A 22904-nucleotide genomic window follows, 5' to 3' on the forward strand; every position below is an offset into this window, starting at 1 on the left:
GTGTCCCATACTCCTGTAGGAAGTACTTCTCTCAGTCTGAAGAGCAATCAGGGCAGCATTTCCTTTTGACTCCTCATGGTACGTTTCAGTCCTGGCACATGGGGCTGAGGCTGTCCTGGGACAGCCCTGGGAGGAGGTTGGGCTTGAGTATAATTAGGACAGGGGATTTACTCTCCCTGCACTGCATCTCTGTCCGACTTTGGGTGTGTGTTATCTTTTATCAGATAAGTTCTGCCAAGAACACAATTTTTTCTGCTTCAGAGTTTGTAATTTAGTGCTGGCCCTTTGTTATATTTTAAATGTATGAGTTCTATAACCTTTTTTAAACTATTCTACTCTAGGCTTCTAAAAATCTATAACTTTAAAGTGTTAATATAGTAAATTGTCTAAAATCAAATATAGGCAGCACTAAGGTAGAAGACTTCTTACAAGAGTAATCACACTAGAGCTATAAACACCTTGATATCTGCTTCTGATAGCTCCAAGAAGCTCTACTGATTGTTAATAACCTTAGGCTTCACAAACATTATATTCAGTCATGAATATTGGGACCTTTCTCTTTCCCTTTTTGCTTCTTTTGGTCCTTCTTTGTTGTAAAGAAAGTTTGCGCATGCCAGTGTAAATTCATAGGACATCCAGATAAAATATAGTTAAGATGGAATTGAACAACTGAGCTACTAGGAAAAGTAGGTCACAGAAATGCTTGTAATTCAGAAGTGATGTTTTTAGAAAATGAGTCTTAAACCCCAGAAATTCAAAGTGAAATTCATAGTGAAAAACTCCATTTTTCAAGACTTTCCCATCATTTCCAATATTCTATATCTTCCCATTATATCATGCCAAATTAAATTAACTGCTATTCTACAATTATAAAAAGCCAGCTTATAAAACCAAAAAGGTTTTCTCCTGTTTTTAATTGTTTCATTGTCTACTTATCTAATTTTGTCATTTTCATATACTAAGGTATCAAAATAATTTTCATATTCTAGACAAATATTAAAAAAAGTTTAAGTTCATAAAAAGTTATTAAATTCCTGTCAAAGCTCAAGGCGTGAGAGCGAAATACACTGCCATCTGCTTTCCTTATGACATCCAGTGATTTAACAATACTATTTCTTTTGTGATACACACTTGATATTGACAATATCCCTTACGATTCTTCACTGACTGAATAGCAGCTTCAGACTACAAGTTCCACACCATTATAAAAATAAAAAATGCAGACCATTGCCTCAGAGTGCCGAAACAGAAGTAGAAATATAAAACAGGGTTTCATTTCTAAGTAACACAAGGGTGGAGAGAGCTGGAGGACTGTATCACTGATTTTCCATAACTCTTACTTGTTAACACGCACCCAAGAGTGGTTTTCACCTGTGCACCCAGTACTTTGCCCGACTGTTCTCACACGTGGCTGGGTAAGGTGTGTGCCAGCAGATGTTCGCAAAACACGAAGCATATATGAACAGGCCTGCCTCAGGTTTCCATGCCAGCACCTTATATAGTCCTCTAACATGATCCTGTCAGGCTTTGCACTCTTAGGCCTTGCTAACATGAGCTCACAAATTTATAGAACATTCTAGATTGAGAAAGATTTTCCTCAGGGTGCCATGGAGTTCAGTCTCCTAATCAAAGCAGGACTAACCTCAAAGCCAGCTGAGATGGTACAGATACACTTCTCTTGTAATGAAGCAAGGGCACACCTCCAAGTACCACAGAGATTAATGTACACAAGCAAAGAAACTTAAACGCAAGAACATTAAAATGAAAACTATTTACACTTCAGCACATTTTAAAAATTACTATTATTCCCTACAGTTAATTAGGGGAAAATACACTGTTAAGTGTATTTCATTTGTCCCCCTCAGTATTAAAGCTTTGATATAGACCAGGAAAAACAGTTACAAAATTCAGATTAAAAATGTACTTTTTAAAATTATATTTCTTCATTATTGAGGACTAGAAATACATGCTAAAAATGTATGATCATATTAATATTTAAGATCATCCTCTTTAGAAAATCCAAAACTACTAACAATTCCCAACCTCAAAAGATATTTTTTCTATCTTTAAGTAAACCAATTTGGATACATTATACATAACCTACAGTTTGTGGAAAAAAGGAAATGGTGATGCATAAAGTTTAAGCATAAATATTTCAGTTCATTCTACTTCTTAAATCATAGAATAAATTTGCAGTACTACAGTTTTACAAATACAGAATGGTAATAATTTATTGTGGTATATGTGTTGAAGCACACATTCAATTATCCTCCTAAGCATTTAAAATCATAATGTATTAGGCATACTTGAGTCACTTCCTAAACAGAGGCTTGAAAAGATGAAAGAGTGCTATTCCAGTTTGGCTGAATGGCTAACATCATGACATGATACAGAATTAATTCTGTACACAGCAGGCTCACTTTAGTACTCAGCAAAACATAGCAACTCCTACATTTCATAGTGCTGAAGTAAAAAGCAGGATATAAAAGGAATTAAAAAAAAAAATCTCACACACTTGCATTTTGTACATTGGATTTCACCCACTAGACTTAAATAACTGCATCATATTAGCCAAATCCCACTGACAGAAATATAAAATACCCACCTGTTTTGGGATCAACTGAGAAATATGGCTGTCCCTGAAGAATACTGTACACTACTCTGGCACTGTTTCCATATGTGGGATCATCTGCATCTGTGGCTGTCACCTGTAGAACAGATGTACCTGTATGTACAGGAAAATAAAAATTCATTGGTAATAAATATAATTTTATGACAAATATTTTCAAATGCATTTTTGAAACCTCTGCAGTCTTCACACTCTACAATTGAGAGATTCATAACATTTTCTCTATTTGTTATTATACTACCATATTAGGAAAACTAATTATACTAATTTGTTAAAATCGTTTTTGTCTTTCTTTCTATATATGTATATGTAAATTAACTACATACATAGAAACATAAATAGTAATGACATGGTATGCATATTTATGCATGTTCACACACATAGACCTCAAACTTGGGTATTGATTTCTGAAAAGCTCAAATTTATGGACTTCAGGATTATCTTCATCTACAATACAAATTAATGTTGAAGTATTTAAAATAACATCCGTAAATGCGCCCGTATCAATAAAAGATGCAAAGGGAATAAAAAATCTAGCTATTGGAAGGCATCGAAGATCTCAAAAACTACAAGAACATTGCTAGGGATCCAAATTAGAAAGATAATGAGTAAAAGACAATTATTTTTATGCTAGTAATAAAAACCACTAGAAAAATAAAATCACGGTTTCTAGAATGTCACAAGGTGGGATAAGTTATGACAACATTTTTTAGAATATAAAATGTGTAAGTATTGCACAGATAGAATAGAGATAAGTGATTTTACTTTTTACTATATTTTTCATGTTTAATGATGAATCTTTTTTGCTATCACTGCCAAACACTTCACATAATTAATCAGTAAATGAAAGATTGCACTTTAGTAAAGGTTTAGCCTTCATTCCATTTGTTTATCCTTCTACAGACACAGCTTTCTACAGGCTTCTTTGGTTCACCATCAAAATACCAGAATAATAATAACAGAACAGGATGCTATCATGTAACTCTGCATCTGAAAATGGCTTCTCAGGTAAATTAACCACTGAGGCATCACCTCCACTCTGGGGTGTTCAATTTCACATCTTAGTTTTGAGGAGAAGTATGTTTTTTAATTGAAGCCCTTGATCTCCTCTACTTGTTGTACTTTGATTTGCCTTATGAAACAGTTTCAGAGCATGCTAACTAGATTTCTGCAGATGAAACTGAACCAGGAGATGTGCTTTAGTAGCACACCTGCTGACTTTTATTCTGACTATTTATTCTGACTGCTAACAGGCAGGTAGCCTCAGAGATCAGACAAGAGCTAATCTGAAATAAGATTTCCCAAAAACATATGGCGGGGCCATCAGTTCCTCAGTTACAAATGTTTACCTTTCCATTGCACAGAACTATTTGTTGATGTGCACACCCTCAGTGTACAGGGAAAATAGAAGTACCTAAAATCATAGGGACTCACTTGAGGTCTAGCAAACTAAGCATGCGAATCTTCACACCTTCTTCACTCTTTGAGAAACTCTTCTCTCATTTGTGCCACACTAACTTGGATACCCAGAGTTGCTGTTTTTATCTCTACTGGAGACTTAGTAAAACGTATGGCTCTGATCTCTGAGAAGCCCAAATGCATACAGTCTCATAGATAAATATATTCACAAAGCAGATATAAGGATATCTTGATGAATTTGAAGTTGAAAACTGTACTAAAATCAAGCTGGAGCTGGAGCTGGAGTCTGCTCATAGTTATTCAGAAGTTAATGGTAAAAGTAAATTTATTACTTCATTTATGTTTATACGGAAAGGTAAACAAATATGAATTAGTTTGTGTATTTTGTCTTCAACTGTTCTAGGAATCTATTCAGCTGTATTTATTTGCTATTTAAACAAAATAAGGGTTCCTGAAATCACTTCTTATCACTTCAAAGAACAGACAATGCATTTTCCCCCCTATTATATAGCTTACTGAAATGCTATAATGATATATTTCTGTAACCCAGTTTTCCAATAATTTCTAATTTGAGAGGAACTTGTATGTTTCAATCTTGTGGAATCATTGAAGTCTAATAGGTTACTGATAAACAATGATTTTATTTTATTTTTTTAGTTGCATACAGCAAAAACAGGTATAGTCAGTCACCTACCAGTTTGCTATCCAGAATGCTGGGCAACTTCCATAACTTTTTATCTATAGATTTTCCTGTTTCTAGGAAAACAGTTACCACCACGGTGAGTTTGAATTAGCACTTTTCCCCAGAATTCTAGAAAATTGAAATGGATGAACAGATTTTGGCTATTTCAGAAGAAAGTACCAGAACTACTGAGATTTCTCATCCTTGGGAGACTTTTTTCTCTCTCCTTATTTTAAAAGGTAAAAAAGAATCTGAGAGCTTATATTGCTCATTGCTATGGGACAAAAGAAACAGGAACGGTAAAAGGGGATATCTCACATAAGCAGCTGACAGGCCATTTTAACATAAATGGAATGCCATTGTACCTTAAAATTTGCCACAGTGATTTTCTAATACAACTGTATCTCTCTCTCAAGACACAGTTGATAATAGTAATTTAGTATTGAATAGTGGCAAAGTATTCTCTTTCTACCTAAAAGAACACTTAGAATCACAAATTTTAACTCAAACTCCCGCCCTACCTCTCAAACTCTCATTCAGTGAAGCTTAATTTTTTCACTATCTTACACAAGCATGCTCAACATTTTGTAAAATATCCTTTTGCCTAACTCTTGCCTGATTTTTTGAGCACCAAGGAAAGGCAGCTTGTGAAAGCTGTGGGTTAGAATACCTTGCAAGAAAAAAAGTAAAGAGGGTACCTTTGCGTTCCAACTACTCCTTTCAAAGTTAGCATCATTCAGGGTCATCAGCACGACAGACAAATCGTAATTCCAGATACATTTGTATCATTTAGATGCAGCATCATTTTTTGTCCTTGAGTTACGTGTAATGAAGGATTTAAATAGAGAAGTATAAAGTATAGCTACCTTGCTATTTTAAATGTTAACAAGCCTGAAAAAAAATCATCTGATACAAAAGATAAGGGTCTAATTTCTCCAGAGACCGCGGGAGAGATATGAACATCTGACCCAGAGGCATACCTTCCATTCTTTCTTCACTAACTTACTGTGAAAGTGCCTGTCAAGAAAAACTCAAAATTTTGCTATGAAAGCAATTTGTCACTCCAGTTAGGCAATAAAAAAGAACTTTTTTTCCCCAAAGCAGAGTCTCTGCTTATTCAGAGTATAACTTCCATTACACATGCTTTCCCACTACATGTCAGAGATTACATATTGGGAATTCTGTTTCCTTAATTAATGCTTTATATAGAACTATAAAACATGTCTGTATGCTCTGAACACCACATTGTAAGCTTTCCTTTTTTTGTGTCAAAAAAAAAAGGATTATTTAATTGTGGAACCAAACTGTAGTTTTATTCAAAATATATTCCTTTGTTTTTCCCTTTTTTTTTTAATATGTTTGCAATAAAAAAAATTTAGTGTTATATATCAAACAAAAGATGAAAGGAAATACTTCAATTTGTCTCTCTGAAGACAAAATTTTTAATGTTTAATGAGGCAGTTCAATAAAATATGTCTGTTGAGAATGCAAATCTGTATGCATTCTGTATGCATGACTTTCCATAGTTTGCTGCACTGTTAAAATCTCAAATGGATCAATATTGAATAAAAATTAAAAGAAGTGAAAAGAATACGAAGTTTTTCCTGCCTAACTAACTGAATTCTTGGTATTGTCTTAGAACACTAATGAATCAACAAAATGTGATTTAGTTTCACAACATGGGAAGTTAAATAGCCACTTCTAATAAAAATCATGTTTATGAACAACATGAATATTGTCTTCCAGATTATCCATAATTATGGCTGCCTCACATTACAATACCCTGGAAAGAAGTTCAGAAGAGTCCACTATATCTGCTAATTTCTGAAGTAGAATTTATTGGGAATACTATTCTTATCACAGAATCACAGAATGGTTATGGTTGGAAGGGACCTCTAGAGATCATCTAATCTCGCCTCTAAATTACCTCAGCATTAAAAGCTTAATATGCAGAGTTTCACTCATTTTGCAGCTGACAATTAACACATATGAAAGTCTTTTACTGATTAAAAAAAATTCTTATTTCCTTTTAATTTACATAAAGATGACTTTCATAAACCTTAAAAGATGTCACAGATTTGTCAATGAAACTGAGTTTTTTACACTGCAGAAGAAATAATTTCAGATATAAACCTTGGATCTGGAGCCAACTTTTAGGGAAAAGGTTCAATGAAGGTAAGGAATAGGTGTTTTCTTTCAGCTCTTTCAGAATAGTACATAAAGGATAAAGTATGTTCACTTTGTGTCACGGTGAATACGTTCTTGTCAGTGACCTTAAAAAAACAGAAAGGTCATAAAGGTCCTACAGCTTTTACAACTAGATTGAGAAAAGTTCAAATTGTGGGGGAAATACCACCTAATATCTTGAGGAGACAAATAAGAACCTGTTGCTGATGCTAAACAACATAATGGAGATCAGAAATACCACCATTCAGCATGAGGACTGTTGCAGAAACACAGTAACATTGAAAGGTCACGTTGATCGTGTGAAAACCATAAGAAATTTTTAAAGTAGTGAAGCATCCTTAGAAATCCATAAAATAACATCAAGAAGTTCAGTTATGTATATACTCTGCAGTTAAGTGTCATAAAACATGTTAATTACAGAACAAATAAAAGTGGCACAGATATCCCCATAATTTGACACAAAGAATGTATCCTGTGGAAATAATAATAGAATTAGTCTTCCTGAAATTGCAGGCAATAGAATTCTTTCAGTATGCAACAAATACAAACAAATCAGTGAGAGAAAAAGATAGCGATAATAAATTTGCAATGAAAAATATAATGTATACCTACAACATATGCATACCTGTATGATGCGATATGAAAACTCAGTTTTATTCACAGAACACAAAAGTTTTGTGAAATAAATATTTAACGACTTGCCTCAGGTACAACCAGTAAAGTATTTTATTTTTAAAACGTGCATTAATGTCTTATTTTACCACTAAAACTTCATTATTTTACCATAATCTACTCTGGTTTATAATCCAAAATACCATTCCAGACTATCTATTCAAATTATTCTTTGGGAAACAGTAACTTGTATGATGTAGTTGTATGGTAATACACAGTTCAGATTACTGAAGAATTATGACTAACATTTATGTAAGAATGCTCCATTTTGAGAGGATGAAAAAGAAAAAAAGAAAACTTTCATAAATAGAATACAAATAAAAATAATAATAATATTAGGTAATTTTGATTTTGAGGATCATACTGATCTCCTTTCCACTGTCTTTCCCCCTATGCAGAAAATAAAAGGCTTCCAAAGAGGAAGGAAATAATCAATTAAAATGGTCTCCATTAAAGATAAAGGAAACTGAAGAAAGAAAAGGATGGAGTTACACATTTTTGGAGACAGTTGATAAAGGAAATTAATTTCTCATTAAGACAGTCTGTGGTGTAATGAGAGATAACTGAGATAAAGTTTAGATGCTACTGAAATGAACTGCAACTCTAACAGTAAAGCTTTGTGCCACAGTGATTTATCAAAGACAGTTGAAGAGGTTTTGTACAGACTCACAATAGTTTTACTGGAAGCTCTGTGCACTCACTGTAGTAACTCACACAGAGGTGTTATGACATTATTCATAAAAATACTGCCCTTCTATACTTACATAAATTTTTGTTGGCAATTCCTCTATTAGGGGAAAGTTATAAAATAATTAGAACACCAGAGAAGTATTAAATAAAAAAAAAATTGATTGCTTAATGTAGTACCTTAAAGAATATCTGAACTACATAACCAGGAAAATGAAAGATCAGTACTTTTTAGAACTTCACTTTATAAGAACCTTACTAAAGATAAATAAATATATGTCTAAAATAATCTAGGAAACCACCATCTAGGAAACTACTATTCCTTTGTATTTGTTTAATTCTGTGAATTGCAGACTGCTTCTGTATACATAAGAGAATGCCACAAAGTGTGTAGTTGAATGAGGATATATGAATATATCGTGTTTCTAGCATGCAAAGAACCATTTGCCCAGGAATGTATGTTAAAACATTCAAGATTAAGAGTGACTCTCCTCTTACAATCATCTTGTGTGTGCACTGTTTGCTTACTATGAATGTCACAAGTAACATACAAGGTTGCATTTCATGTTTTCTTATAATCTCTTCTTAATTGTAATATCTTTAACGTACAATCAATGATACGAGGATGTGTTATAACTTTGACAAAAAGTAGTGGCATTTTCACTTATTAAAACACTGTTGAATAGAACAGTTTCTTTTCCTTACCCATTTCAGACATCTCTGGCACAGTGACAATGTATGGTCCATCTGTAAATTTTGGTGCATTGTCGTTGATATCCTGCACTTTGATAATAAATTCAGATTCAGGCTCAAGTGGCTTGTTTGTCCGTCTATCAATAGCTTGGGCATGAAGCACATAGTGTGTCTTCTGCTCTCGATCTAGGCTTTTGGTTGAATGGATGTCTCCAGTCGTGTCATCAATAATAAATATAGTCCCTGCCCCTTCTCCAGTGAGAATGTATTTGACTGATCCATCACCTTTGTCGGAGTTTGAATGCAGCTGTAGAAACACAAAAAATCACATAAGATAATTATTACATTTCATTAAAGATTATTGCACATAAGATATAACAACTATATTACTGTTAGCACCCCTCTACTTAGTTTTTACCCTTTCCATCTCTTTACCATAATTTCTCATGTGCTCTTTCTGGCAACCCAATAATTTTGTTCAGGGTTACTTCCATCCAGCATAGTTGATTTCTTAAACTGAGATTTCTTGGGTTCTAAGTCCATTCTAGAAAATCAAAATCAAGAATATTCTAGTAACTGGGGTGGTTTTTGTTTTATTTCGTTTTGGTTTTAGTCCTTCTAGTAGTTATTTTACAGCACTCACTGCTAGAAACCCTGTCTTAAGCACTGAACTGCATGAAATCACACTGAGGATTGTTTGCTTCAATGGTGGTACTTCAGTCTCATCACCTACATTTTCTTCTGTGTCTGCAAGGACAACATCATTTACTGTGAAAGGAAACTGCATAGTGTGACAGAGGCAGATGTCTGTCCAGGATTACTCTCTCCTACAGCAAAACACAGGCATTTTCTTTGGATTTTGTTTGTTTATTTTTAATCAGAAAATCAAACAATTTGCTTGTATTTAAATTATTTATAATTAGATAATGAAGTTTGACTGATACTTCCAGCATTTTTATTGTTCATAACACACAGTTTGTGCTATGAAATATTCATTAAATATATTATACCCCCTCCTTGAGTAGAATAAAGCTTTTATTTATTTGGGAAAGGAGGGAGGAAAAGCCACTAAGTACACTGGTTATAACATGAGATAACATGAAACAGCTTCCCATTAAGTCTCATTGCTTCTAACCTGACTTTAAAGAATTACCTGTTTAGATTAAAAAAGAATATGTGTTGTCTGAAAAGGAAGGATGATTTTTATACAAACTGAGAAGTTTTGTGGGTTTGTTTTTTTCTTTGAAATGACCTTGAGAACAGAATGTATTTATTCAGAAGCACAATTAAAAGAAAGTGAAAATGTGGAAATGAATAGCCTCGGGTACTGTGCAGCTATACTGTGTTGTAAAATCAGAAGGGAAACTTTCTGTTTAAGAAGACACTCATCCTACTGCCTTGACTATTTCTCAGTATATGCAATGTGGCATTACTAAGTTTTTATACAGAATCCGAGCAAAACAGAAGCAGAATGAAAGATATTATTTTTAATTAATGGAATGCAAGGTGTCAGTTTCCAGACTCGTTTTCATTCTCAGTTCAAAAACTACTCAGGATTGGATACAGACGAAATAAGACTTGTAGGGTAGAAAACATCTTTTTTCTTACTTAAAACATAAGATACAGAGATGCTGCTATTTTCTCACATGCTACTCGTACCTTTTTTGCAGGTCTCTGTCTTGCCATTAAAACTATCTACCTTGCTATTTGTAAAAGCAGTAAGCATATGTCACTTGATGGAATTTTTCATCTTGTGTATTAAATCCATGAAATTATGGTGTTGCACATAATTTATATCTTACTGTAGGGGGCCTTGGAGAGGTAAAATCTAATAAATCTAAGATTTTCAGCTCATATAAATCAGTCAATGCACTATATGCAAGCCACAAGAATATCTAACAGAATAACCAAAACACGACTGAGTCACCACAGTGGATCCTTTATTCTTTCTTTGTTGTTGTTGTTGGTTTTGGTTTTATTTTGAAAATGGAAGAAAAAAAGAAGCAGAAAAAGAGTCTGACTTTGGCTTTGCCTTTATACAACAGCAGAACAGTCTTACACATTTCATTTACAGTAGTCATTGGCAAAATTAATAATTTCTTATCCTTAGAATAACACTGTATTCTATTAACAAAGGAATAATTCACTCAATGCAAAATACCAGGAATCCAAACTTCTTATGATGAAGTAAAAATGTTCTTTGAAGTGATTTATTCCTAAAAACAAAGAGTAGCAGGTACTCTTGTATTCTAGCCTAGGTTTGCTGGTATTCTGATTTTTCAGAAACCATCGGAGTTGTTTCCTCTTGCTGTAGGCTCCTTTTGTGATAAAATGAGCTCTAAGTGATAGTGTTTGCAAATGGTAAGAGGAAAAGGACAAATTTGCTGAGTTTATGAAGATATTAGGAACTCAAAACTATACCAAATTGAAAAAGATCAGAAGAATCTCTATCCTACTTCTCTCCTTTTACCTCCACAGAAGTATGTTAAAATATATTAAGATATATCAGATAGAGATCCCAGCAAAAATCACTGCATCAATAACTGGAATTATGAAAGTATGAAACAATTAAAAATTGGTTACATTGCTAGGTAAGAAATACATAGAATAAAGAACTGCTGTAGAATTTAAGAAGTAAGGTTCTTCAAAACCCCAAATATGAACATACAAATGGCATTCCAATACCATACCGCAGAAAGGCATGTTCACAAATTCACTGTGATGGCATGAAATGGATGGACCATTCTGAAAAATTAATAACATTAGATACTTTTTGTTGTAAAGAAACAATTGCTTCTACTTGTCATCAGTGAAGAAAATCCAGGTACATTTTAGTCGGATGGCTTTTACATCTAACAAGAAAATTTAAGAAACACGAGAGATACTCAGCTGGTTTCACAGCCAACAAATTATATATTATTCCTGCTAAACATTGTGTTATCCAGCAAACTTCAACTGAAAAATGTGAGTAGTGATATCATTAGAAGAATGTTATCTGGGTATTAATAATCACTGAAAGCCTTCCATTTGCAACTAGATCTTTTAAACTTCAGTTGTATGGCAACAAGTGAAAACAAGTAAAATCTACGAGAAGTTCCTGCTTCCTTACCTCCTGATATTTCTTATATTGCTTGAAATATAGCACTTTGATTTAGGCCTTTTAATTTCTAATGCTAAATTTTAAATTCACATGGGAGGATTTTGCATAGCAAAAGACCTTTTCTTTTGTCAGTTGGTTTATATTTCAGTTTTTCTGCAAAATAAAGATTAAAGAACTGTTTGTCTTCTTTAATTCTTCCATCTCGGTACAAACTGGTCCAAGTAGAAAAATATCTAGGTTTCTCTCAAATGTTTATTTACAACATGTGTTGTGCTGAAAAGAGCCCCTGAGAATCCCTGCTTAAGACAATGCCTACCACATTAATGAGAGATTCATGTGCTGAGCATGATGCCCTTCTCTCTTCTCCATTCCTACTAGGAAATCATCTCCACAACATGTGGTTTATTCTACAAAAGCATTTCCAATTAGAATAAATGCGATTCATCACCTAGGTTACGACTACAGGGCTTGGGAGAGTGTATTTCTGCAGCTATGTCTATAATAATTTATAAAAGACATCAAGGGAGCAAAATCTAGCTGGACAATAGTGGACTTTCTCTTTTCGTGGGACCTGCTATAGGTATTTCTCTTTCAGATTAATTTGACAGAGAGGAGGATGCCACTAAGCAATGTAGATGCAAGCCAACCCGTGTTTTGCTCACCAGTTCAGATCCAACTTGTGTGACCTGGGGAAGTCATCTCAAACCAGATCCCTAGGAAGTGTGCGGTCATTACATTTCAATGAGATGCCACAACCTCTGCCATCACTACTGCAAGAACATGCTTACACTAGAGGATGAGACACTCACGTGCTGTAGCAATGTGAATCAATAGCTTAAACACAAAATTTGGTGCTACTTTTTTCTCTGCTCTGTTGGTCAGAGACAGAAAGATGCAACGCTGCGCCAGTCTCTTAATTTAAAAAGAAATACAAAGGCATTGCAAACTGAAACATGATTACCATAACATGAGGTAAGAAATAAGCATTGAAAAGAGATACTAGGGAAATATGCCAAACGTTAGAACATGGCTTTCTGATATCTGTGTGAGAGGTTTTAACTATGATTATGAAAATATTACTGAAAATGCTTTTTAATAGATCTTAGTTTCCATGATAGTCTGATGATTATATATTGATCTGTGATATTAATTGTTTAACTATGATTAAAAGAACCTTTTTTTCTCTTCTTTAATTGTTCCAACTTGCTTCCCTAAGCAGTCTCACATTAGACCCCAAACACTATTTTAAAAATTCCTTTGCAGATCAATATTTTGCCTAGTTATCCACTAGATACTAGTGCAGTTTGCACTTACCACTTAGCCCTCTCTAGCCTGACAAGGCTTCCCCCACCCTGCCCACGGCTCAGGACCTCTTTGAAGTACCCAAGAGGCACCAGCGTCTGCCCCAGCAATGCTGCAGCAGAGCTGGTCTCCAGCTCCCCACAGCCCTGCCCTTCCCAGCATCAGCTTGGCTCAATCTCCAGGGAGGTACCTGGGGCAGGGACTGCCCTGATACCCCTGATTCCCTGCTCCTGGCTGGCCTGATCATGACCTACCTGGGGGAATCTCCAGTGTCCCAGTCCCAGGGAGCTTCCTCATTCTGCTGATCCCGGACAGCAACATTTCCAATCTCCCAAACTGCAGTCAATGTAGGCTTCTGAATTCCTTTTGGAAATGTGGTTTCTATCCTAAGTGATGGGTTGGCTTCTGCAAATATTACTGCTGATTTGGTTATGCTTCTACCAGGATATATCTATTAAATATTCTAATTCTGTCCAGAACCAGAAGGTTCCAGAAAGTATTTAATTTTCATCCTCTGCTGGTCATCCTCTCTTGTCCTTATTTCTCTGAATTTTTTAGGAGAAGAAGAAACTGAAAATAATAGTCAATGGGCACATCTGCAATGTCGCCTTTATCAACCCAGTGGGCTATACTGGATATACTTAATAGCAAGCTGCATTCAGGATAATTTATGATGGTTCCTCTATCTATAGCCAGCCTATATCATCACTGTATGACTGATTTTGCAGAATAGCAACCAAGATGTCCTTGTTTTGCTAAGACTTCAAACTTTATTTTCATCAGTCCATTTAAATGCCTAATTTTCTTTTAGTATTCCTGCAGTAACTGTAGAAGGGCTACATTAACCAAAGGCATGATTTGAACAGTTATATCAAATATTTCAGTTAATGAATTTTCTGTATAGTCATATATTAATTTTGATACCATGAATCTTTAAATACTTTTTTTTTATGTACCAGCATATTAACTGGTGGATTCACAGACCGAAGGTTAATTGCCCAGATACTACAGCATTTTACTGTTAGTATCCGCAAAACGATACGGTGGCTACAAGCTAATCACAAACCCAAACATCAAGTGACTGCTTCTTAGTTACTGGCCTTATCACTACCAATCAACTTCATGCATTTTCATTGTTTAGCTAATGCTGAGCCACTTCATACATCCAAATATTTAAAGATACCTAATTGTTAAGCAAATGACCACATACAGGTAGAAACTACTGGACAGTACAGAAGCGGGGCCCAATAGGAAAGAAGTACATCAACAAGTACCACAAAACCAATCAAAAAATTGAGAAGAAAGATAACATTTTGCTTCTACTAGGAATGTGGAACGCTAACAACTCATAGTGATTATCATGTTCCCCTGTGATTTCCTAAGGAAAACAAGCCGCAACCAGGAAACCGTGCCTGACCAGAAGAGAAAGAAACCTGCATAAGAGAGGCAGTTGTAAAGCAGAATTGTCCATTAGTGATTTAGCTGTGTAACTGCTTCCTCCATTTTTCTTTGATTGAATAATTTGGTTATGTGGGTGGCATTTTAAGTGGGTTAGTTACAACTTCTACAATATTTTAATTGGATTACCAATAAATTCTTGGATATGGATATGAGATATATCTTGTTCTGTTAAGAAAAATAAATATGAAGAGGTTCCCTTACATATACTAAACTCAAATCCAAGGTTGATTTGAAAAAATCAAGAACTGTAGCACTAACCTAATGAATTTAATCAGAGTAGAAGTGGTTATGTACATATAAACTTTAAGTACTTTGAAATAACTGCAAATAATTAAAAATTATTGCTGAAAAATGATAAATGACAAAAGTAATATGAACAGCATTCCAAAATCAAAACCTAAGTTCTGGTAGTGACACTATCATTATATATTTTTAATTAAATATTGTCTTCTGTTCAGAGAGCACCACATTCTTTCAAGGAAAGCAGCAGAACCTCCTCTTCTCGGTTCTATTGTCATTGCCTATAAGTTTAACTTGACAAGAGGGCCCCAGCATAACACGACCGGAGCAAAGTCTACCAACACAGAGGAATGATGAAATTATCCCCAAACAACATAAGCTATGAAATTTAGAAAACCATAGAGGAATATATTAAAAAGAATGTAGCATGTTACTTTACTTTTATTACACAGAACTGTTTAATGTGTCACTAAAAACTTCAAAATGTAGATATGTATAATGGTAGAACACTAAAATACTGAGTAAAATATTTTAATCTTCTATCTAATAATAACTGCAATCATTTTGACTTCCTTTGATGTTTGTGTAGACAAAACATTTCATTTAAAAGAAATTATAGAATAACATATTAGTAGCAAAAACTACATATAAAATTTTTCTGGATGGTGCATACTGCAAAATCAAAGTCTAGCTGATACTACTGAAATGTTCATTGTGCCTATGCAGTAAAAGCTTCATTAGATTTGCCAGAGACTTGCTTGCTTTGGTCTGAGTCATAATATATATTTTAATGAAAGACACTGCTCTGGGCAATGTCACATGTTTTGATGGAATTTTCAGGGGGTATCATTAGCCCAGGAGATAACTATTACCCATATCAGTGTCCGCAAATTGAGAAGAAGCTATTCCACACCCTTGTCAAACAGAGGAAGAAAATGCAGAATCGCAGTTTCCCCCATCTGCTGAATGAGTTTTCTGAGACAGAAGAAAAATAATTGGATTGCAATCATCCAGGAAAAACACAACTGAAACAGTATTAACTTCACAACATAACACTGCAGCAAACAAACAGCTGTTCTCGAAAGATGTGCTTATCTGAAGTTAGCTCCTTTGTTGCAGCTATTTACAAGTGTGTAATGACAGAAGAATGCAGGTACATAGACAATCACATCTGAAACAACATCAAGTGTACTAAAGCTGCCACAAGTGGTCAACATTAACTTCTATTTTTCTCTCTATACAAAAGGACTCCAGCAAATGACAAACAAAAAAACTAATCCTAAAACACCACAGAAAACGTTTATGTATAAAACCATCATTTTGTTTTCAAAGAACACTATGTATTTTCAAGAAAAAGAGAATCCAAAATTGTTCTTTCAGTGTACTATGTGTCTAAATGTATACAGAAGATAAACAATTCCACTCTGGCGAAGTTTTCATCTGAACTCTCTTCACAGCAGTAAGCTTTCATTTCAGACATCTTTTACTTGGGAAAATGCTATGATGGGCACAGAAACTATTCTCTTTTCCAGCAAGTACGATTTACACAGTATATTTGTTTAGATGTTTTTAAGTGTTTCACAGCCTTGAACTGAACCAAATTTACTGAGAAATAAGAAAACAATTCATATTTAAAAAGCCCCAAACCAGATTCTAGTCTATCCAGTTGTGATAACCCTAAAAAATGCTGACTTTTGAAACTCCCAGAGAAAGAGTGTGGGGAGGTGGATTCTTGATGCCCTAAAAAAATTATTCCTGGAAGGCAATAGAATTTCAGAACATTTAGAAACTCATCTTTTCTATTCCTTTGGAAAAAACATCATCAATTTAAAAAAAAAAAAAAAGAGTAAATTACACCATGAGAGATGCAAGTTAGGCTCTAAATTAATGTTTCATTCAGCCAAATAATTCTCAAGATCTAGGCTGGATTTTCGCTAGGTTTGTTCATATGGTAGCCAAAAGTCTGACTCCAATGTGTATGAACAAGGAGTTTATGCACGTGTTGATGATATACTACTTCATAGCATTGTGCTCTTGCAATACATGACTCCTTTCCCCCCTCTGATGTTACTAAGCCATGCAGAAAACTGTATTTCATGCTCTTTAGACAAATTCATAAAACAGAGTGTTCTGCAGTTTTCAGCATCTCCTCACAGTTACTGTCACCAAATCACACTTTACAATCAATAAATCTGTAATCATGGTAATAACTTAGATTCCCAGATCCATGTAGGAGGGCCATAAATTTGTCTAAATTTGAATCCAAATGACTTGATGATACTCTGTTACTAAAATAAACCGTGGCCACACGTCATCACCATTGGAAGAACAATGTTTTGTTTTAGATTGAGTTATTAAATTATAATAAATAATTTAATATACGCCAGTATAAATCACGTTTAAAAATCTCACCATTCCTATAAATGGGTACAAGCATACAGTGAAAGTGTTTCAGTTCATGGTACTACTTTCTAGCATGGGCTCTGGAAACCTCTAATTTACTTAGACCCCCAAAGCACTGGGTTTACATTTGTTTGTAAATGCTGGACCATTCAGCTACATAGTCACGTTACACATCAAAGATGCAAAAAGTAGTCCTACTTACCAATATTATAACTTGCATTATCTGGTGAAGTAAGCCTGCTTTCATATGAAAAGATGTTTGCTTGGGACACCGAAAAGGTCTAGGTCAGAAAAATGGTAAGTGCATATACTCTTTAGAAAGGCCCGAGAGATACAAAAGTTCCAGACTTGGAAAATCACTGATGCAACAAAAAGCTATTCGTCACTGAAAAACATTACACATTTGTGACAAAGATTGAATAAAAACAGAGTTACTGTTTCCACACACTGTTTCTGCAGACTTTCTACAGGTGCTTTTGACCTTCGTGTCTGGTGCTTGCTCAGTCAAGCTACTCTCATGGCAGTATTTTATTTTGTTTTTTAGTGTGCAAAAAGAGAGAATCAAACTCTGCTTTTCCTTTCCATTTGCAGTACAGAAGACAAAAAAGGAACACATCCATTTTAATAGGATCTTGCAAAAACAAAAGGTATATATGCCTTTACTGAATAAGAATGCCAACCTAAGGATTATTTAGATTTTTCCAAATGAGAAAGAACTATCAGTTCTCTAAAACAGTGACCAATGAATTGTATATTACTGATCTCCATGCACTCTCCTGATTTTAGTGAGAGTGATAGAAATAGCTCACTGGAACACATAGCTGTAAGTGTAATAGTACTCAAACTCACTTTTTGAAAGTACAGTTCATTTGCTTGTTTGTTTGATAGTGCTACAGCTAATACTGTTTACTCTATGAAAGATCAGCACATTAATATTTAAGCTCTGGAAAAACAACTCTGCTGGGTACTGATGTGAAATTCTAAATTAATTCTTTTTACTTTGCTCTTCCTAAACAATACTGTGAAGATAAAAAGTAAATGTGTGATTTTCTGATATAGTTTTTGTGAGCTGTGTAAAATCAACTAGAGGAAATTTTGTGCCAGGGACTTGATTACTTTCTAAATTACAGAGTTTGATTAGGAAAAAAAGTATTATGTGGAAAGGATCAAGGAGAGATAATTAATTTACCAGCTTCCTTTTATCCCATCCTTCCAAAAATCTTTCACACATTTTTGGTTTCGATCTCTTTGAAGTTAATTTGTTGAGAAAATTGTAAGACTGTGGAAAGAAAACAGGTTAGCTACTGTCCAATGGGTTCTATTTCAGGTGAAAAAGGTGATTCATTCTAAAGAAACTGAAAAGACCCCACTACCATGTGTCATCAAGAACTTCATATATCATCATTTCAAAAGGATTGAATCTCCATATTTTTGTGAGCTCTGTATCAACTCATGTTAATGCTTTTTCCACGTAAAAGAAATACATGTTTTCATTATTGAAGGAATTTGTTTGTAATTTTATTTGTTAAGAGTTCTTTGTTATATACTTTTAAAATATTAGAAAGTGATATCACAATACTGAATATCAGAATATTAATTTCTTGGGGTCTCAATTCACTGCTTATACAGCATTAAACACATAAAGTAATTTTCTGGGTTTGCATCTGGAATGCCATTTAATCTCTCTCATGTAGTCTACAGCTTTTCTTCTTGTTGGCTGAAATTTAGATTTGTAAAAAAATTGCTTTTTTCTGATCACAGATACTTTCCTTCTTCATATAAGGCAGAACTCTTGCTGTTTGCTAGAAACAAAAAGTACTAGATGACATAGGAAAAGAACTCTGCATCATCACATTGAAGAAATGTTTCCACAGATTTAAAAGATCACCCATGACTCAAAATCCATTGATAATGGAAAACTGTTGCTACTTTCAACATCTTTGTTGTATAAGTCAGGCAAATGTTCATGTTTACAGCAGAAGCCCCGTTCACAGATATAAGTCATGTAATGACTGCAATAAAGAAGTGACAAAGTGATCCTGTTACAATGATAACTATGCTTTTACAAGTAGGAATAAAGAAATACAAACATAGCAATGATATGTGAATGGCAGTGAATGGGAATGTAAACAATTGTCCTTAGCTTTAGTATGCTTTTTATGGACTGTTACAAAAGCTTTCTGGATCTTGCATGAATGTAAACTGGGGAAATTTAGAATCTTTTTGTGTATTTCCCTACTTCACATAACTATTGTCAAGAAGAAATACAATTTCTGAGCTGAAGGGTTTTTTTAATCAGGTAATTCCTACCAATGAACACATTTTTTCCAAAGGGCTACTGTGCTACTGCTTCTGTATTCCTCTGTAGAGTTACCATGACACCCATCAGTCCATAAATATCTGTACTGCCACTACTGTAAGGTTTGGATTGTAAGATATAATAAAGCCCTAATTTTTTACATTTAGTTCAGTACAACTTCTGGACAAGTAAAACACAAGTTCTGAAAATGTTTATAAACCAATTGTATATTACAATTTATGACTGACTGGCATTTTGAATTAACAGCACTCCTACAGAGGCCTCATGTAACATGTAATCTTTTGCTACTTTTTCCACCTGACAGTGTAATTGCAAGTACTGCATGATATCTTCTTGGCACAGTACAGAAAATTTCTATCTTTTCATGGACAACACCTATTCTTCAATATGACTGACAACACACAGCCTAATAATGAGGATAAGAAAGTATGCTAGGTTTTTGAAATAGTAACCAAAGAGACCAAGCCCTCCAAATTTCCAGAAATTAACATTTAAATTTGAAAAATGCTTAATTGTTTCTGTGTTTAATTCACGAAAGGCCCGTTTCTAAAAGCAAATGTGATATATTTTTCTATAATGGGATATACAAGAAGTATCTGTAGATGAGATTGTGATGTAAATTGTGTAATATTTGATATTCTACTATTGTTCTAGTTAAAGTTACATTAAAATTCTACCATATGTTTAAAAACCATGGAAAGTGGGCTGAAGAATTTTTTTACATAGTTTTAGATAAATGGATATTTAAAATGAAATAAAATGTTCTTCTCAAAGTTCTAAATTTCTCATTAAAAAAATATTTACGTTCTTTGCTGTCCATTGTAAAGTCATACATGTTTGATACTTGAACTTGTTTTCATTTTTCTGTAGGAGAGATATATCCCGACCATGGAAATATCTTGAATTTATCACAAGAAAAACCTAGTGGAGAACTACTTTTTTCCGGTTACCCTTTGATAGTGTTTAACAGAAAGCATTTCAACAAAGCAAGTTAGAGGCTCATCGATTCACTGAAACAAACAGCAATATATTCTGCATGTTACTCTTAACACAAAATTTATGTTTCTGATTTAGCACTGTCCTATGTTCATCATCATCTAATTCAAATGTGTAACACTAATGTTCCCTTTCTGTACACTTAAGGAGTCCCAGACACAGTGTTCCATTCACTGCTATCACTTATTAAAATAAGAGATAAAAAGTCTGTTAAACTGTGATGTCAACGACACATGAAAATTAAAATATAAGCTCATAGCATTTAAATTTTTTGCTTTATGATATGGAGAATTTTGGAAGGGCAATTGAGTGCAAAACTCTGCAGCAAATAGAGAGTTATAGAAACATGCAACAGGAAATTTTCTAATAGAAAAAATCCCAAATTAAAACTGTTTGCTTTTAGAATTAACGTGGACAATGTGGAATTTTCATTGAAGTAAATAATTCAAAGGAGCTCTCTTTCTCAGGGCCATCTGTGTTTCAGCCTTTCCTAAACACATCTCCACGGACAGGAAATAAACGCATTTTCAGCTTAAAAACCTGACCTGCCCTGCCCCAGCAAAATATCCACATTTAATTCTATGAAGGTAGATGCACACCTTTTTATATATACAGCACACATGCAATCCTGGTCCACTTGAAAAGACAGTTTAGAAATAAAAATATTTTAGAATACTTCACTCCCATTTTGCCTTTTCTTTTGAATGGGGGATTAAGAAAATTTTCACAATTCTACATTAACTTTTAATATAAAGAAGAAAGCTTCCAGCACTCAGCTTAAAGCACAGGACATGGCTGTGATAATGGCTTTGCAGAAAGACACCAAGGACATGGACATTTAGTAAAGTATGAGTTTGCATGCCATTTATTTTCTTCCTGGAAGTGGTGCTTTCAGTATCATGCTGTTATTCAAATTAACATTTGAAGGGAATACTTGCAAAATTCTCAAAATGCAAAATTTAATTAATAGTAAAAATCTAGAAAGGGGTTTCATAGCCCACAGTACATTGGGATTATTACACCTAGTTACAAATTAATTCCATTTTATTCTTACTGTAGTAATGTTATAGCTTTACCTATGTCTGTGTAATTTTACTTCATACACTATAGACACACCTCATGCTCTTTTGTGAGTTTTGTATTTTTTCAAGTTTTATTTGGTCTCAAAACTCTCCTTGGCAAAAATGAAGTCCTGTGAAAACAGAAAGCAAAATACTACCTGACATTAAGCCAGCAAATTTCTTTCTAGTGAATACGAATTTTTGCTACCTATTCCTGACAACAGTAAGCATGGGTTACTATATATGGATACATCTAACAACAGGTTTTCAGATAGCTTTCAATTTCAGTTCCAGTATGTATTCAGTAACAAATGGAAGACTTTTTTCAGACTAATCTGGTCAGGAAAAATATTCTCATCACTCCAATTCTGGATAATCCTCTCCAATAATAACAAAACTAAAAATAAAATATTATTTTTTAAGGTAGAGGAACAAAACTTTCCATGGCCGTGCTCCCCTGTCTCACACAATAGAAGAATAGAGAGGGGATATTTCAAAACCTTGGTTGATGAGGTATCCAGACTAGATTATGAAATACTACCTACTAACCAAATCTTTAAAATACCTTCTTTTCTGACACCCTATATATATGTTCTCCAAGGAGCCTCTGCAGCAAAAAGGATATCTTTCTGTGTAAAAGCTGCATTGGCTCGGGAGCTTCAGAAAAAAAATCAATTGGGCCCTAGAATGTTCAGTATGAACCCTACCACACCAGGGAATCTTGGGACATTTTCTGATGTCCTATGCATTTAAAACCTATACATTAAAAAATGATGTTAAGATAGATGAACATTTCTATCTGATTAGTTCTGGATATGATTTCATTTTAGTTAGTGATGATTCTACTTACTCTCCTCAAACATCTCTACCTTGTTCATGGAGTTTCAGTAGTTAATATACAAGTACCTCTGACTATGGACCATTACCTCAGAAAAAAACAAACAAACAAAAACTGTAAAATAACTCCTCCACAAAACTACAAAACTCCACCACCATCCCCCCACAAAAAAACCCCAAATACATTAAAAAAAGAAAGCATGAGAGAAAATGAA

At 34.1% G+C, this 22904-nt stretch overlaps 1 protein-coding gene across 5 annotated transcripts in view; it reads right to left on the reverse strand.

Annotated features, from left to right (window-relative positions):
- Positions 1-22904, reverse strand: part of CDH18 (cadherin 18) — a 233620-nt gene that overhangs the window by 122450 nt on the left and 88266 nt on the right. For all 5 annotated transcript variants that reach the window (XM_029965024.1, XM_018085831.2, XM_029965023.1 and 2 more), the window contains 2 exons: positions 8982-9276; positions 2606-2725 (listed from right to left, as the gene is read on the reverse strand). In XM_029965024.1, coding sequence (XP_029820884.1) covers positions 2606-2725; positions 8982-9276 — 415 coding nt within the window. The remainder of the gene's footprint in view (positions 1-2605; positions 2726-8981; positions 9277-22904) is intronic.

The sequence above is a fragment of the Manacus vitellinus genome, unplaced genomic scaffold (assembly GCF_001715985.3).
Source record: "Manacus vitellinus isolate BGI_N305 unplaced genomic scaffold, ASM171598v3 scaffold_89_pilon, whole genome shotgun sequence".
Taxonomy (NCBI): Eukaryota; Metazoa; Chordata; class Aves; order Passeriformes; family Pipridae; genus Manacus; species Manacus vitellinus.